The sequence below is a fragment of the Triturus cristatus genome, chromosome 6 (genome assembly GCF_964204655.1).
Source record: "Triturus cristatus chromosome 6, aTriCri1.1, whole genome shotgun sequence".
Lineage (NCBI taxonomy): Eukaryota > Metazoa > Chordata > Amphibia > Caudata > Salamandridae > Triturus > Triturus cristatus.
In genome coordinates, this window is record NC_140589.1 from 1,708,982,400 (window position 1) to 1,708,996,576 (window position 14,177).

General features: G+C 39.3%; 1 protein-coding gene across 5 annotated transcripts in view; it reads right to left on the bottom strand.

The window, feature by feature from the left end:
* The window catches only part of GPATCH2 (G-patch domain containing 2), a 569,031-nt gene that overhangs the window by 358,080 nt on the left and 196,774 nt on the right, over nt 1–14,177 (bottom strand). The window contains exon 6 of one of the 5 annotated variants that reach the window (XM_085612935.1): nt 5,584–5,899. The exons of the other annotated variants lie outside the window; for them this stretch is intronic. Coding sequence (XP_085469061.1) covers nt 5,717–5,899 — 183 coding nt within the window. The 3' untranslated portion in view covers nt 5,584–5,716. Of the gene's footprint in view, nt 1–5,583; nt 5,900–14,177 lie in introns of those variants that run through there. 5 annotated transcript variants of the gene reach the window in all.

Here is a 14,177-nt window from a genome sequence, read left to right on the forward strand (position 1 = left end):
CCATACAGACTTGTGAAACGCTCCCTTAAAAGGGCTTTGGTATTATGATCGGGAGGCACTCCTACAGAGTAAGGAACAACAGGCTCACACGCAGGAAACTATCACCTGTGTTATGACATTTGGAACCGAATCCAATTCTATCAAAAAGATTGTATCAAAAAATTGGCATTTGATCCAGAAGGCCGAACCACAGTTTACTAGACCTCGGTTTGCTTTTAAAAGATCTAGAAACTTAAAGGACTCACTTGTGAAAGCATACAAAGAACCAGTCCCCACATCACTGACAAATTTGTGGGGTTTGACACCAATAATTGGCCACTACCCATGTGGACATTGCACAGCTTGTCCCACGACATCGGTAGTAAAGTCCTGTGTCCTTAATGGAATTAATTGGACACTGCGGCAACATACAAACTGCCTTACAAAAAATGTCATTTACTGTATAGAATGCCCCTGCGGCCTATATTATATAGGCAAAACAACACAAGAAATTAAAAAACGCATAATCCAGCATCAATCGCGCATTAGATGTAAAATTACCACTGCACCTATGGTAGAACACTATGTGGAGAATGAACATACCCCTGCTGACATGAAATGGTTTGTTTTGGAAACTGTTAAAAATACAAAACGAAGACTGAATGTGGAGCGCCTACTGACTTTGAAGGAAAACAGGTGGATTTGGTCAGTCAAAACGGTAGAGAGGGGATTAAATTCCTTTATTGAATGGCAATCTTTGGCGACACTGTAATGTATATGGCCTCTTGCTGTCTTACTGTTTCAGTATGGTGGTCTCTGAATTCTTGCTGAGATCATTCGCTGATGCCTCTCCATCTATATGATTGAAACAAGTATCTGATTGACATAATATGTGGGCATTTACATCTAGCTGTTTACATTGGATGCTTATATGCTGGATATTTATTCCAAATGAGGTAGGACTGCTGTTAAGCCATTATTTTACGTTCACGTAAGCCATGAGGTTGTTTTTGTCTTTAGTCGTGTTGGTTGATACATAGTATTGGTATGGATGTATCTGCGACTAAGTTCCTGAACCAATTTAGATTCCTATCTTCATTCCCAAACGTTTTTTCACACTGGACTAAGATGTCTGAATTCACAAGAGGGGCCTATTTGAAGCCTCAACGATCACACCTCAAGTTGATAGATATGTCTTCTAGATGACCATAATAATATATATTATGCCACTCGTGAATTAATGTTGGTGTCCGATTGGTTTTAGATATACTTTTGGTTGTGGGGCGCCAGACGTCCTATTGTTAGCCTGAACGGCCACACTCCAATATGGCGGATTCGTTCGCTGCTAATTCAGAGCGATGGACCTCACGCCGCTCGTGAAATTACTTTTTTCGTTGTACCGGACTTTTTGGCGAGGTGCACATTTGAAGTTGAACCAGGAGAGATACCAGTTATAAGTAAGGAATTGAGGGGTTATAATGGTTATAGAGAACAGAATTGACAGAATTGTCAAGTGATGTTGTGGGGCGCTAGACGTCCTATTGTTAGCCCGAATGGCCACACTCCAATATGGCGGATTCGTTTGCTATTGGTTCAGAGCGATGTACCTCACGCCACTCGTGAAATAACGTTCTCGCTGTATCGTGGTTCTCACTCGGACTTACTGGCGAGGTGTGGAGGTGAAGTTGAACCAAGAGAGTTACCAGTTATTGGTAAGGAACTGAGCGGGTCCCACACTGGGGCATAACGGTGGTAGAGAAATTTATTGGCAGAATCGTTAAGTGATTAGGTCTGTCTCGTTTGGTTACAGACTACGGACTCACGAAACGCCGACGATAGCTGGCGCTCCGGTTAAGCAATCGCTGTAAGCTTTACTTTGAGTGTGTTGTGAACGTAATTGGTGTAAGGTTTACTTGGAGTGTTTTGTGAATATAGAGAGTAAAAAAAAAAAATTTTTTGGATTAACGTGAAACGTTAGAGTTTTATTCACGTTATGTTGTATCTTTGGAATTATGATTTTTAGAACCCAATAATCCTACGGTGGAAAATCGGTTAAGAATAATTACGAGAGATTAGGAAGTGTTTATAATCTCTAAGAAGTAAGTACATACTCTCCCACAACAACTTTCCATAGCAAATACGTCCACTGAGTGGTGGTGGTTTTTGGTGGCTGTCCGAAAGTTTGCTAATGCGGACACTAGAATGGGGTCTGAGACATCTAGGACGGACTTTTTTGAACTTCTTTTCACGTAGCATATTTTGATTCACTTCTTCATTAGGTGTTATATAGTTTACGGTGATTGGGAATCTTTTTACTATATCGGGTGGTTACCTTATGGATACACCTGTTTTCCTTCAATGTTAGACAATACAAATGTATAGAACTTAGATGTGGATAAGTGTAAATAGCATGTTTAGTAACGGAAGAAATAAATTTGTTTATAATAGATACATGGTGCAACTGTGGTCCTGAAGATAGTCTCGGGGATTAATATTACCAGATAGGAGACCGAAACGTCGACGCTGTGGCACTTCTTTGATATAAACAGAATACATCGGATGTGTTATGATTCTGTAATTGTTTAAACAAGAATTTTCTGGGTTGATGACCAACTGTGGATGGTTCATTGTTGCACAAAAAGTGTCAATGCCTACTGTTTATATGTGCTAAACCGACAGTAGTCCTTTGTTGCCAATGTATAAATGCAAATATATATATATATTTTTTATTACTGTATATATAAAAAAAGCGGTTATAAAGAATTCTAAAAAAGAGTATATAAAAAATCAACTGTGATAACTGTCTTTTTCTAAGTTCTTTGAAATCAAGTTCATTACGGTGACTGCCTGAATTAATGAATTTAAGTTAAACAAATCCTCAGGGTTTATTTGTAATCACAACCAGCAGAGGCAGCGTCACATCATTGTAATGTATATTGAAGAGTAGTTCCACTCTTAGAAATTCTGTTAGACCTCCATGATTAGTGGCATTGGAGGAAAGGCACAGATTACTACCAAATCACTGGACCGACCGACACATACATCAAGGTGCATGCATGGCCAGTAATCTTGACAAAAGTGGAAAGAGCAAGGCAACAAATGTTCCCCTTGGAGTGCTCATGGACAAATCCAGTATGCTGTGGAAAATGTTCATATCATCCAATCAGAACACTTTGAGACAGAAATTTTCCTGAGCTGGAATAGGAAGGAAATCCATCAAATCAAGAGCAGATAACTGAGATAAACAGCAAAGCCGTCCAATTATGAGCAAGGGACTGACATAATCACACCCACCTTGAAATCATCTGCACCATCTATATGAGAGAAATACTTGTCAGACTTCAATGGGATCACATAACCTAAAAACATTCTTTACCATCCAAGGCATTTTAACCTCAATCATTTAAGTGCAATCATTCTTCAAAATCACTTGATCTCAATTATCCTCCTTGAAAACACCAAATATTGAGTGGTGTGCAACTGGTGGCCCATTCTTCATGTGTGCATTATGCTGAATGCCATTATAGCCTATCTGCAAACTACTTTTATTTAAATTGATAGTTCTGTCAGAACCCTTCCAAAGTGTTGAATAAAGGGGCAATTTAGGATTTTGATCAGAATGTTCTCCTGTCTCCATCAAGGTCAAACTCCTGAGAAACATTCTGATTTTGGATGGAGGCAATAAAGGCAATGTCACCTTGTCCTAGATTATTACATGGGTTTCTGAAGTTTATAAGGACTACCAGCCCTCAATCAGTTCATTTCCCTGCATGACGTAACATTGTTGGTTCTACATGGGCCACTGTCCACATTTGTGATGACATGCAGAATTAATGGGTTATCTCATCAGGCCACTCGTAATGAGGGCCTTAGTATTAGAGATTATCTGTAGATAATCTATTTGCACAAGCAGTTCATAGCACCAGCCTCTAGCCTCACAAGTCTTTTGCAGGACCTCGCAAACTGTGGAAACAAACTTCAGAACACATGCATCAAAGAAAGATGCCTGTAAGTGGAGAAGAGACTTGTGAGCTCAGCTGATCTCTGTGGAAAACCTCCCCAAAGCATTGGTATAGAGATGAGAGATAATCTAAGCATGAGTGTTCTAGCATAAAAACTGATCAGTATGGTTCTCGATCTCACTTGAGTCTGAACTGGAGAAGTGGCAAAGTAACAGATTACCTTTTATGAACACAAGGCTCAGCCAAACCCTCCGGAAGTAATACAGAAATCAAATATGACCCCTTGCATGCATTGTAATCACACCATGTTACAAGCCAAAAACAATGGACACAAAGAAATCCTCTCACTGAAACATTCCTAATGCCGGGAAACAATGGTGCTGGTTCTGAGTCACCTGTAAGAGTACCTACAGGCACTGAAACACTGGAGGCATACTGGGTAATGCAACTTGTAAACCTTTGTAATAAACATCTCCCTTGGGAATCAAGTTAGAAAGACATAATCCCTAGACCACCCGTCGAAAGATTAAAATGTTTAACATTGAAACATTTACAACATGAAGTATTTTAGACTATATTAACTGGAAGCCATTTCCTTGATGTTTATGATCTGATACAGCCGGATGATCTAAAGGTTGATCTAAATCTCCAAAGCTTCATTCAAAGAACAGAATATAGATACAACTCTGAAACTAGAACACTATAACACAATATTTATTTTAGAAACATGACTGCTTTTCCTAGAGCAACAAAGAAATCAATGTTTGAAAGGAACATCATCATATCAACAGCCAGAGTCTAGACATACTTACTCTAAAAACTTGTGGTTCAGATATTCAGACTGCAAAAGCTGCATGGCAAGTGCAGGCTTTCGTATCGTCTCCTCCACATGAATTGGTGATCAGTAGGTCGCATGCTAGAGGTACACTAAAAGGAATCCCACTAACAAGGACTGACCGGTCTAGTATTCAACACAGTCCCCACAGACTCTGGATTCTTGTTATCAGGGTTCTGATATCGAGGGGACAACATTTGTTGATCTTTCATTGAGTAGTTGTTTGTTTGATCCTCAATACTCACTAAAGACCTAGGGTGGGATCACATTGGGAAGTAAAAGAACCAGGACTACAAAAGTCATAACTCAGTAATAACCATTTGCTGATCATCAGCAGTCAAGAACACACACATTCTGCACATTGAGCCATTGGAAAAAGATTGATGTGGATAGAAGGGACATGTGAGGTGTGTGGTAAGGCTTCCATAAAGAGATAAACAAACTTAGCATAAAGTCATATTTTTAGGCTTACACATTATAAATAACACATAAAAGGTAAAGGACGAGAACATCTGCAGTTTTAATCTGGAGGTGCTTGGATCATCCTCCGATCCTCTAAAGGAGATCATGTGGAAAAAGCTTTAGCATCTGTGCCCGTTAGTGTGATGAGGCACAGCAATGAAGTTCCGTTCCCACCCTACCCCAATGGACACTGTGGGAATTAAAAATAGAAAGATATCTGTTTAGGATAAGCCAGTACCAAATGCTCTTACTGTAATAATACATTTCTATTTAACAACAACAACAAAAAATAACAAGACAGGAGAGCTGTAAGCGCTCTTCAGTACGCGTTCTTAAATACATTTGGAAGGAGGACCTTTGACTCGGAGAGTTCATCTAAAAACCTGTCATTGGACCTAATCCCTCTGTATCGCATGGCTTAATATGGGATTTTTCATAACACTGCTCACTACAATTTGTAGGCTTCCAGTTTTACTTTTTAAATACCAAACACATTCTCTCTCTCTCTATCGCCAACTCTTGCTATCTTCACCTTTGTAACCCCTTCGGTGCTATATGAAGTAAAATGTATATCATGGCTTTCTTTTAATCTTTTCTTGGCTGCTTTCCAGTGCTTGTGATAAAAACATGAACCATCCTCACAGCAAAACATGATTTTATCCTGCCAAAACAAAAAAGTAAAAGTAAATATAACAGTAACTTGAGGGGATATCATCTACTAATCTTATGTTGGTGCACCTATAGAGCAATACATTTAATGTAAATAAAATGAAGCATGTGCTTAGCAAAGCTATACTTCCTGATGGGTAATACAGTACAGTCTGCAAAACGGAGGATTGCTTCTTATATTGTGTGATCTCAAATAGGAGCATGAAAAAAACATATATATATGATAGTATGCTCTTTAATGGGTTCCACTCTTCTGCATTACGCAATGGCTTCGACCACTGTTACTGCGCACTGCAATGCTGGTGTTATCACAACAGCTACTTGTGATGAGACAGTATCCTATATGAGCATTACACCAGAACATATTCACTTCCTGCTATGCTTTTGCAGAACTCACTAGCTATAACCAGCACGACAAAAGGGAGAGGGGTGTGGAATGCAAAGTGAGGGAAAGGGACACGAACAGTCATATACTGCAATAAAGCTTTGTTTGTACAGTAAATTTCCACCAATACTTGGTGGTGACCCAAGGCTGTTGCATTAAGTCTCTTTAGGGAAGACCCAGCAGAGACAGGACAAAAAGGGTTAGGCAGAAAGAATTAGATATGAAGAGGGCTGAAAAAAAGCAGGAGGGAGAATTTAGGAAAAGCTAAAAGATGAGGACAATAATAGGCTCTGCAAACAAAGAAACTTTCAGCAAAATGAAAAGATGAATCTGCAGAGTCGCAGGTGGATAATGTAAAACATCTTTTTTGCCAGGCTGACTTCAATGACTAATCAGAATAGGGTTTTGTGAGGTCATCACCTAGAAATAACACAGCTTCCAATTGCCCAATGGATTACCAAAGAAAAGGAATCACTCATGGAGAGAGGGCACATTTGTGAATGAGCGGGTCCCTCTTCACCTGCCGAAATAGCCTAATTATAAAGCCAAACTCAGATCAGAAAAGTTACATTTGTGTACTGATTATCTAAAACCCACTAAACATGCGTGCTGAAAATAAATTAGGATGGCACAGGGAGGAAAAAAGAGAAAATTAAGAAGGGGAATATATTTTCCAGCTAGCTGTCTGAAAAAACGTACACTGGTCCCGTCTGTTGATAAATAATGAATTCAATCATTCATAGAATGTTTCCAATTTCACATGCACTTCATCAAAATGGAGACGATGACAAACTCCAACTCCATACCATAAATTGAAATCTCATGGCAAAATATCTACTACACCAGGGCCCTATGAGAATCTGCTGCTTCATTTTTATGAGAAAAGTCAACTTGATTCCAAATCATGAATGTGGGTGTAGAATACTCCATAGGGTACACTTCAAATAATGGACAGCACACTTCTGCCAAACCTAGTATTTAGCATATTCATACCTACCCTCATGGATGTTTATAATCTTGCTTTAATTTATGCACCAAAGCCACATAGCTTTGTACAGGTTTGAATCCACCAATTAGATTTCAGCTTTTTCCCATGACTCTCTCTGCTGTGGATGAGCCTGCATAGCTTCAAACCTGTTAAGGACTCAACGAAGGCTACAATAATGGACTGCGGAACATCACTGATCAAAATGAACTGAATCAAAAGCAGCTCACATATTTTGGCTTTGTGAAACCCTAAAATCATTGTTTTAGGTTCATGTTATATCCAAAAACGAGTTCTTCCTCGAACCAAAGTACTGTGGCCCCAAGTTATTGATCCACTTTCACTGATAATGTTCAAATTGTAATTTGTCCAGCTGGCTCACATCATAGAAGACTTCTAGACTGGCTTCCACATGTAAAGCAACAGCACAGAGACCTGTTAGCTTACAGTTGAGTCTAGTTGGCATCGGTGGACCACTAACACATTTCACTGCTTGGCCCATGTCCGGTTGTAGTGTATCAACCCCTAAAATAATAAGAAATATGATGTATAATCTGGCTTTCGTATCATCATTTCAGCCTGCTGTTTTATTGACCAATCATGCACAGAATACGCACATGTCTTGAACAGAGGAGGACAACTTTAGAATAGATCTTCCATCCAATAACTGAGTTTCATGCCCCAGGTCACCATGGCCACCAAGCATTCTTTCCAAAATCTATAACTATTATGAAGTGTTTTCTCATTGCCAACGTTCTGTTTAGGCTAATGATGTTCTTTTGTGTAGTAGTGTCTTGCCCAACCAATGCAATGTAATCTACACAAGCCTCCCAGCAACGTCCCTAACCAAAGTGAAAAGGGCCAGAATGATGCGGCCTGCACCACCATTGTACCATAATGACTAACTTCTGCATTAATAGTCTTTCACTTATCACAGTCCACCTGGAGAAGAACAAAGGGCTCTGGGAACGTCACACATAAAACTTCCCGCCTTCTCTGTGGCTTCAAATTCTAGGGTTCTGAAAGGAACTGGAAATGTACCATTTCTCACTAGCCTATGGCCCAAGTACGTCAAAAGAGAAAAAAGGTTAAACCTAAAGCCCTGAGGAGTAAAGGTCGGGGAATTTCAGGACCACTAAATGTAAGAAATCTTGAACACCAACACACTTCCTCGCTGGCCTCTTTGCAATGAATCAATTGGAACCATCTTTCAAGGGAGTGGAGTACCACATAAACATAAAGAAAAAAACAAATTAAGAAAAGAAAAAAAAAAAAGAATAGCTGCTTGCTTCTTACAGTAAATTTCAAAATAACTTGTTTATGTAAACATTGCTTTACGTTTGGCTTCTCCAACGAGTGCCTCATGAGCTACTGGTAGCTCTTCAGCTACCTGTAAGTAGCCCTCTTGTATGCAGTCAGCATACTAAATTAGACATTTATGTATGGATGAATTAGTATATGTATGACGAAATTGAAAAGTGTGTGTTCAAGATGAAAATGTGTATATTTTCAGAACTAATAATCTGATGTTTGGAAAAAAAATGGTTGACTTTCCATAATATATATAAAGGTGACATGTGAGTGATAAATTGTGGCATTGTGGCGACTTAATACTAAAATTATTACCTTGGTGCCGTGGGCATTGTGTCTATGGCTGTTAGGTATTACCCATGTTCAGGCATTTCAAACTGACAAAGCCTTCTTTCGACATTACTGCTGTCAAACCTGCCTGATGCACAGAGGTGGTCACTGCTGGTAATCTTGCAAATCGTGGCCACGATATTGTCTGATGTGGTCACTACTACAACACTAATAATATTAGTAGCTCAAGATGCATTTCATTGAACATAAGGAGCTCTTATTACAAGAAAGGTTGGAAGCCTCTGCTTTACGTATATGCACCAAAGAAGTATATTTTCAATGCAACAATTTAGAATTACGAAGCGAGGGTCACACAGAGCTTGTGACGTCATGCCAGCATCATCAGTGTTGCAGTCAATTGTAACTGCATCCATGCCTGCCAGCCTGCCTTTAAGAAATGTGGGTCAGAATGCTGCTGGAATTCATGTTGCGTTGCCTTCTACACTCCACCCCTTCGCTAGGCTTTCTGAACCTGGGTATTGATATCGATGTTATGAAAATATATTTGTTTAATTTCCCCTTAAAAAAATATCTAGTATAAAATACTATCACCAAAGTAACGATTCTAATTGTGCTTTAGTTTTTAAAGGGTGTGTAATCTTTTGATTATATTAGTGTATATTTTCAGAAAAAGCAGTTCCATTTTCTGTTCTATTTTTCCTAAGGTACCGACCAGAATGTGGCGCGGTTTATTGTGAACTCATAACGGGTTCTTGCACCCAGAGTACTGTGCTATACAATTATTGCAAGAGCCCAATCTTCGACGAAGCTCTACGCGGACTTTGGCTTGCTATGAACACCTTCAGACAGGGGGAAAAAACATGAATAAATAAGAGGCACAATACATTCCAGAATGAACTCAATTCAATCCAGTACATTTCATCTGTTCTGACAGATATTTACTAACTTATTGGAAAATTTGCTGGACTTAATATTGACAAAGAGCTGTGCAAATCAATACACTTGGAATGAGCGATATATTTTAATTTAAAAATGTTCAAACTGCAACAGTAAATCTATGCGCTTTGCACATAGGCATCAGCAGAAGATTTTGCTTCTTGAGATGATATTGAAACACACGACAGGAAGGCGAGCAAAAGACGGGAAGGCGAGCAAAAGACGGGAAGGCGAGCAAAAGACAGGAAGGCAAGCAAAAGACAGGAAGGCGAGCAAAAGACAGGAAAAACGGGAAGGACTGCCTTCGTTGTTTGCAGAGAGTCTCGCGTGTTTTTGAAGTGTGGCACACACAGCACCCATTATTTTTGTATTTTTTGAATGCGCTCAAAGACTCTGTAGTTTAAGAAAGCACTGATATAAAATACTTCTGAAACAACTCAAGAGAAATATTTGTACAAATACAAATGTACAACACTAGACAGGACATACATTTTTTCATCCACAATAATCTAAAACGCTTCTTTCACATGGTGATCAACATTCATCATTTCTCACTTACAAATATGATTTAAAGATGTATACAGACCATCACTACCTGTAGTCAACAAATGCATCTTTAATTAATAATACTATTCAACAAAACCAGCTAAGGATTTACTAAAGGAACCCTTTGATTAGTACACATACATTGGTGTGTTTCCTGCCAGAACAAGACTGGGTGCCTCACTATCAGGTTTTGCACAAAGCTGGAACTATCAGCGTCCATATTATAAAAACTGAAAGTCAAAGTTTGGTCTTAATTATTTTTTGAGGCTCCAATAAATCTACACCCCGTAGTATATTTATAGGTCTTGTGAACATCTCATGCACATCACAAGGTTCACTCATTCCTGGTGAAGGCAGGAGTTGCATGTCTGATCAGCCAAAACAAATGTAACGACATTTTCAGGAACTATGTGTTCACTATCTGAATATGTACCAAAAATGTGTCTTTTGATACGTAAACCAATGAAAGTTTGGTTAATTAGGATGCTAGTATAATCAAATCATTCACCTAAGACATTGTACCTATGCTGAAAGAGAATACTTAGTTCATGTTTGCAGTATGTTGTAAAAGATTATGGAAAGGTACTGCAGAAGCAACAGTGATCTGTAATTTTTGTAAAAAACTTTAAAGTGTTTGTCCTCATCGTGTGTTATATATTCTGTATGTGGTTACATCATAGGCACCCTGATGTTTAATGGATTACAAACAGGGTTAAAGGATTAGATTGTGAGCTTGTAGAGTTCACATATTGGGAAATATATATTGAGGTTTTCATAGTAGAAAGTACACTTTTTCCAATTTATGGCCACTCTTGTTGTGGAATTAGCATTAGGGTGTCAACTGGGTACCTCATGCCTCTCCAATGTTAAATTATTAAATTGCAAAATCACCATGGTGCGTGCCTCATTTTAAAGGTATGAGCACGGGTTCCCACAATCCATAGCTAAAGAACTAGAATATACGGTTACTCAGAGGAATTCCGAGTACAAGTCAGCTGAACTGAAAGCATATAGTTTATTATTCAGAAGATTTCTATAGTGCATAAAGGTGCTATCTTATTTAGGAGGACAAACCCTGAGTATTCTAACACTAAGTTGTCATCTCACATTCTTGAGGTTACACATGCCAAACATGATCTTGTACTAACAACTTATACATTGAAAAACACGGTGAGAGTTTTCAAATTATGATGCTACACTCTAGAATTCCTTGCAGTTGACATGTTCTTTCTGGAGCCTATGAACTTAATCAGTAAGAAACCCCTTGATATAGGCCACACCAACAGATAGAGTCTTATAAATGCTATTCTTTTTTCCAGTGGATAGATTTGTTAAGCCCAGTGGTTAAAATCAGCTGCTAATTCTGATTTTCTGTCTTCAATTGCTTTAGACCAGTCAGCAAAAGATAAAGAATTCAGCTGGAAGGACCTAAGATGTGACAGAAGGAACCTCTGTAGTAGACCTGTTGCTGTGGACAGGGGATTCTTTTGTATACTCCTCTTAACAAGGCCCACCATCTTTATCCCTTACCAGGTCATTAATCAGCAGTCAGGGTAGCTTTGGTGGATGTTGCCTGAGCACCTAATCCAATCTCCAAGAGGGTCTGAAGTTGGTTATTAACTTGTTTATAGATTTGCTAACTGACTTTTCACACCCACCTCACCTATTCCATTTTTGTACCACTCAATTCCATTTATGTACATCATGCCCAAATAATGTTCTCGAGGACTACATCCCAGCACTGCCTGCATTATGATCAAAGTATTTCTTTGGGTGACCGTGCACAAGGGGAACATTCATTTAAAAAAGTCCAATGTATATGGATAAAAGCCTTAAGCTGTGTGATCAGGATCCAGGCAAGTGTGACAAGATCTGAATTTGAAGGTTTCCTGTTGCCCACACATTCCCCAACGGACCCAGGTTCTGCCATATGTACTGGGCAGTCACAGAACGTAAGACTGCAGCATCATAAACACAGATGAGACAAACCTGCCTCCAGACACGCCCAGCTGTATGTTCTCTCAGACCACATTATAAGAGGATCATAAATCAAAAACATATTCCTTGTGTGTCAGAAATTGGTCCTATATTAGGACTTTGTCATGGACTGTATTCCATGTAACATGTGAATGTGTGTGGGGTAGTTGAAAAAGATCTCTCTGTTCACTTGCCCAACCAAATAGTGCTTATTGAAACCTGTATTCAGAATTTAAGACAACTCAAAAGCACAACACTGAGGCGAGGCAGTGCTTAACTTGAGTAGGTGATTTCCGGTGCTAGGGGTCGGCACTTAATTCTTAGCAAAGGCACTTGTGACAGTCTGCCACATGGTGGCACTGTCTGCCAAATATGGGTAGGAGCACAACAGCAGCTGTTTATTAAATTAATATACATTAACAATCATTGATACTTGCCATCCAAGCCATTCCTATTGCTTTCGGGGCTTTAAATATTATGAATTGTCACACTTGTAGGAGTGTGATGGTTAGTAGTTGTATTTGATGCTGTAATTAGCAGCACAAGCAGTGGCAATGGATGGTGCAGGCTACCATGACCGCCTGACGAGGGCCCTAGCATTATTGTTCAAAAGATTACCCACTGGGGCGAGATAAACAATCAGCGATTTCGACATTGAAAAAGCACCAGGCTATGCAAATATTATCTGCAAGCAAAAGTCACCATCAGTCAAAGGTCAGCTTTTAGTACATTTATCGCCCAGCAGATAAAAAATAAGCATAGGAGAATTAAACTAAAAGAAATCACTGTAATAGGCTGCTAACACAGTAGTCAATGGGAACCAATACAAATCTACTGGAATCAGTGCAAATTCCAGAAAAACCTCAGTGCCATTATGAATCTTTCTGGGGTTAATGGGATGTAAAATTATTCTACTCACAAGTCAAAGAAACTGGTTTGGCGTTGGATATGGCATCTGAAGGAAAAATATCTTGCATTTGAGATTGCTTATATCTCTGTTCGCTCAAATGATAGTCACTTCAAGCATTAGAACAGCAAGTTTCTCAACCATTCCGCTAGGTTTTTATGACATATGGATCTCTTCTGCTGGTACGGGTCACAGGTTGAGTTTATAGGAGTTCCATCTGGAGCCTTTTTGCATTGAATTGAGGCTTGGTGCGACCATGAGTTTATAGTAATCAGAATCCCATTCTTAGAAATTGGTGTATCTCTTTGACTTAGCAAACCAGTACAACATGTGTACCACACTCAAGCCCTGTCAGACTGGGCACCCTATGGCCAGGTCCATAGAACATTGCATGGCCAGTGACAACAAATATTTGTCAACAATATACTTCTATGCCAACTTGAAATCAACTTTAACCCCTTGAGTGCCCCGCCCATTCCCCCTCCTGTGCCGGCCCTTTCATTAGCGGGCGGGGTCCATGACGAGATAGTCTCGTCATGGGCACAGCGCAACCGCGCTCCATGACGAGACTATCTCGTCATGGGCACAGAAGGGGTTAAGAATGCAGCACTCAGCTTCAATGTGCTAACTTAGTCAGTGTGGCCCCTTCTGTTCTCAACAGGCATATCACTCTAGCTCTTGGACCTTAAGCTTCACTTAGTGAGACAGACAGAGCTTAAGGAGGCTGGATCTACAAGTTAATGTAAATATTTATTTATTCCAAGCTAGAACATAAAGAAACCAAGAATATCTCTTCTATTTCGTGTGTGGCAAGTCATGAAGCTTTTCCTTTAAAAACTAGGAAGATATATGGTCATATGTTGGCATTTTAAAAAACAGATTCCTTAAAATGACTGACACATTTGATAACATTTAGGGACAACAACCCTAAC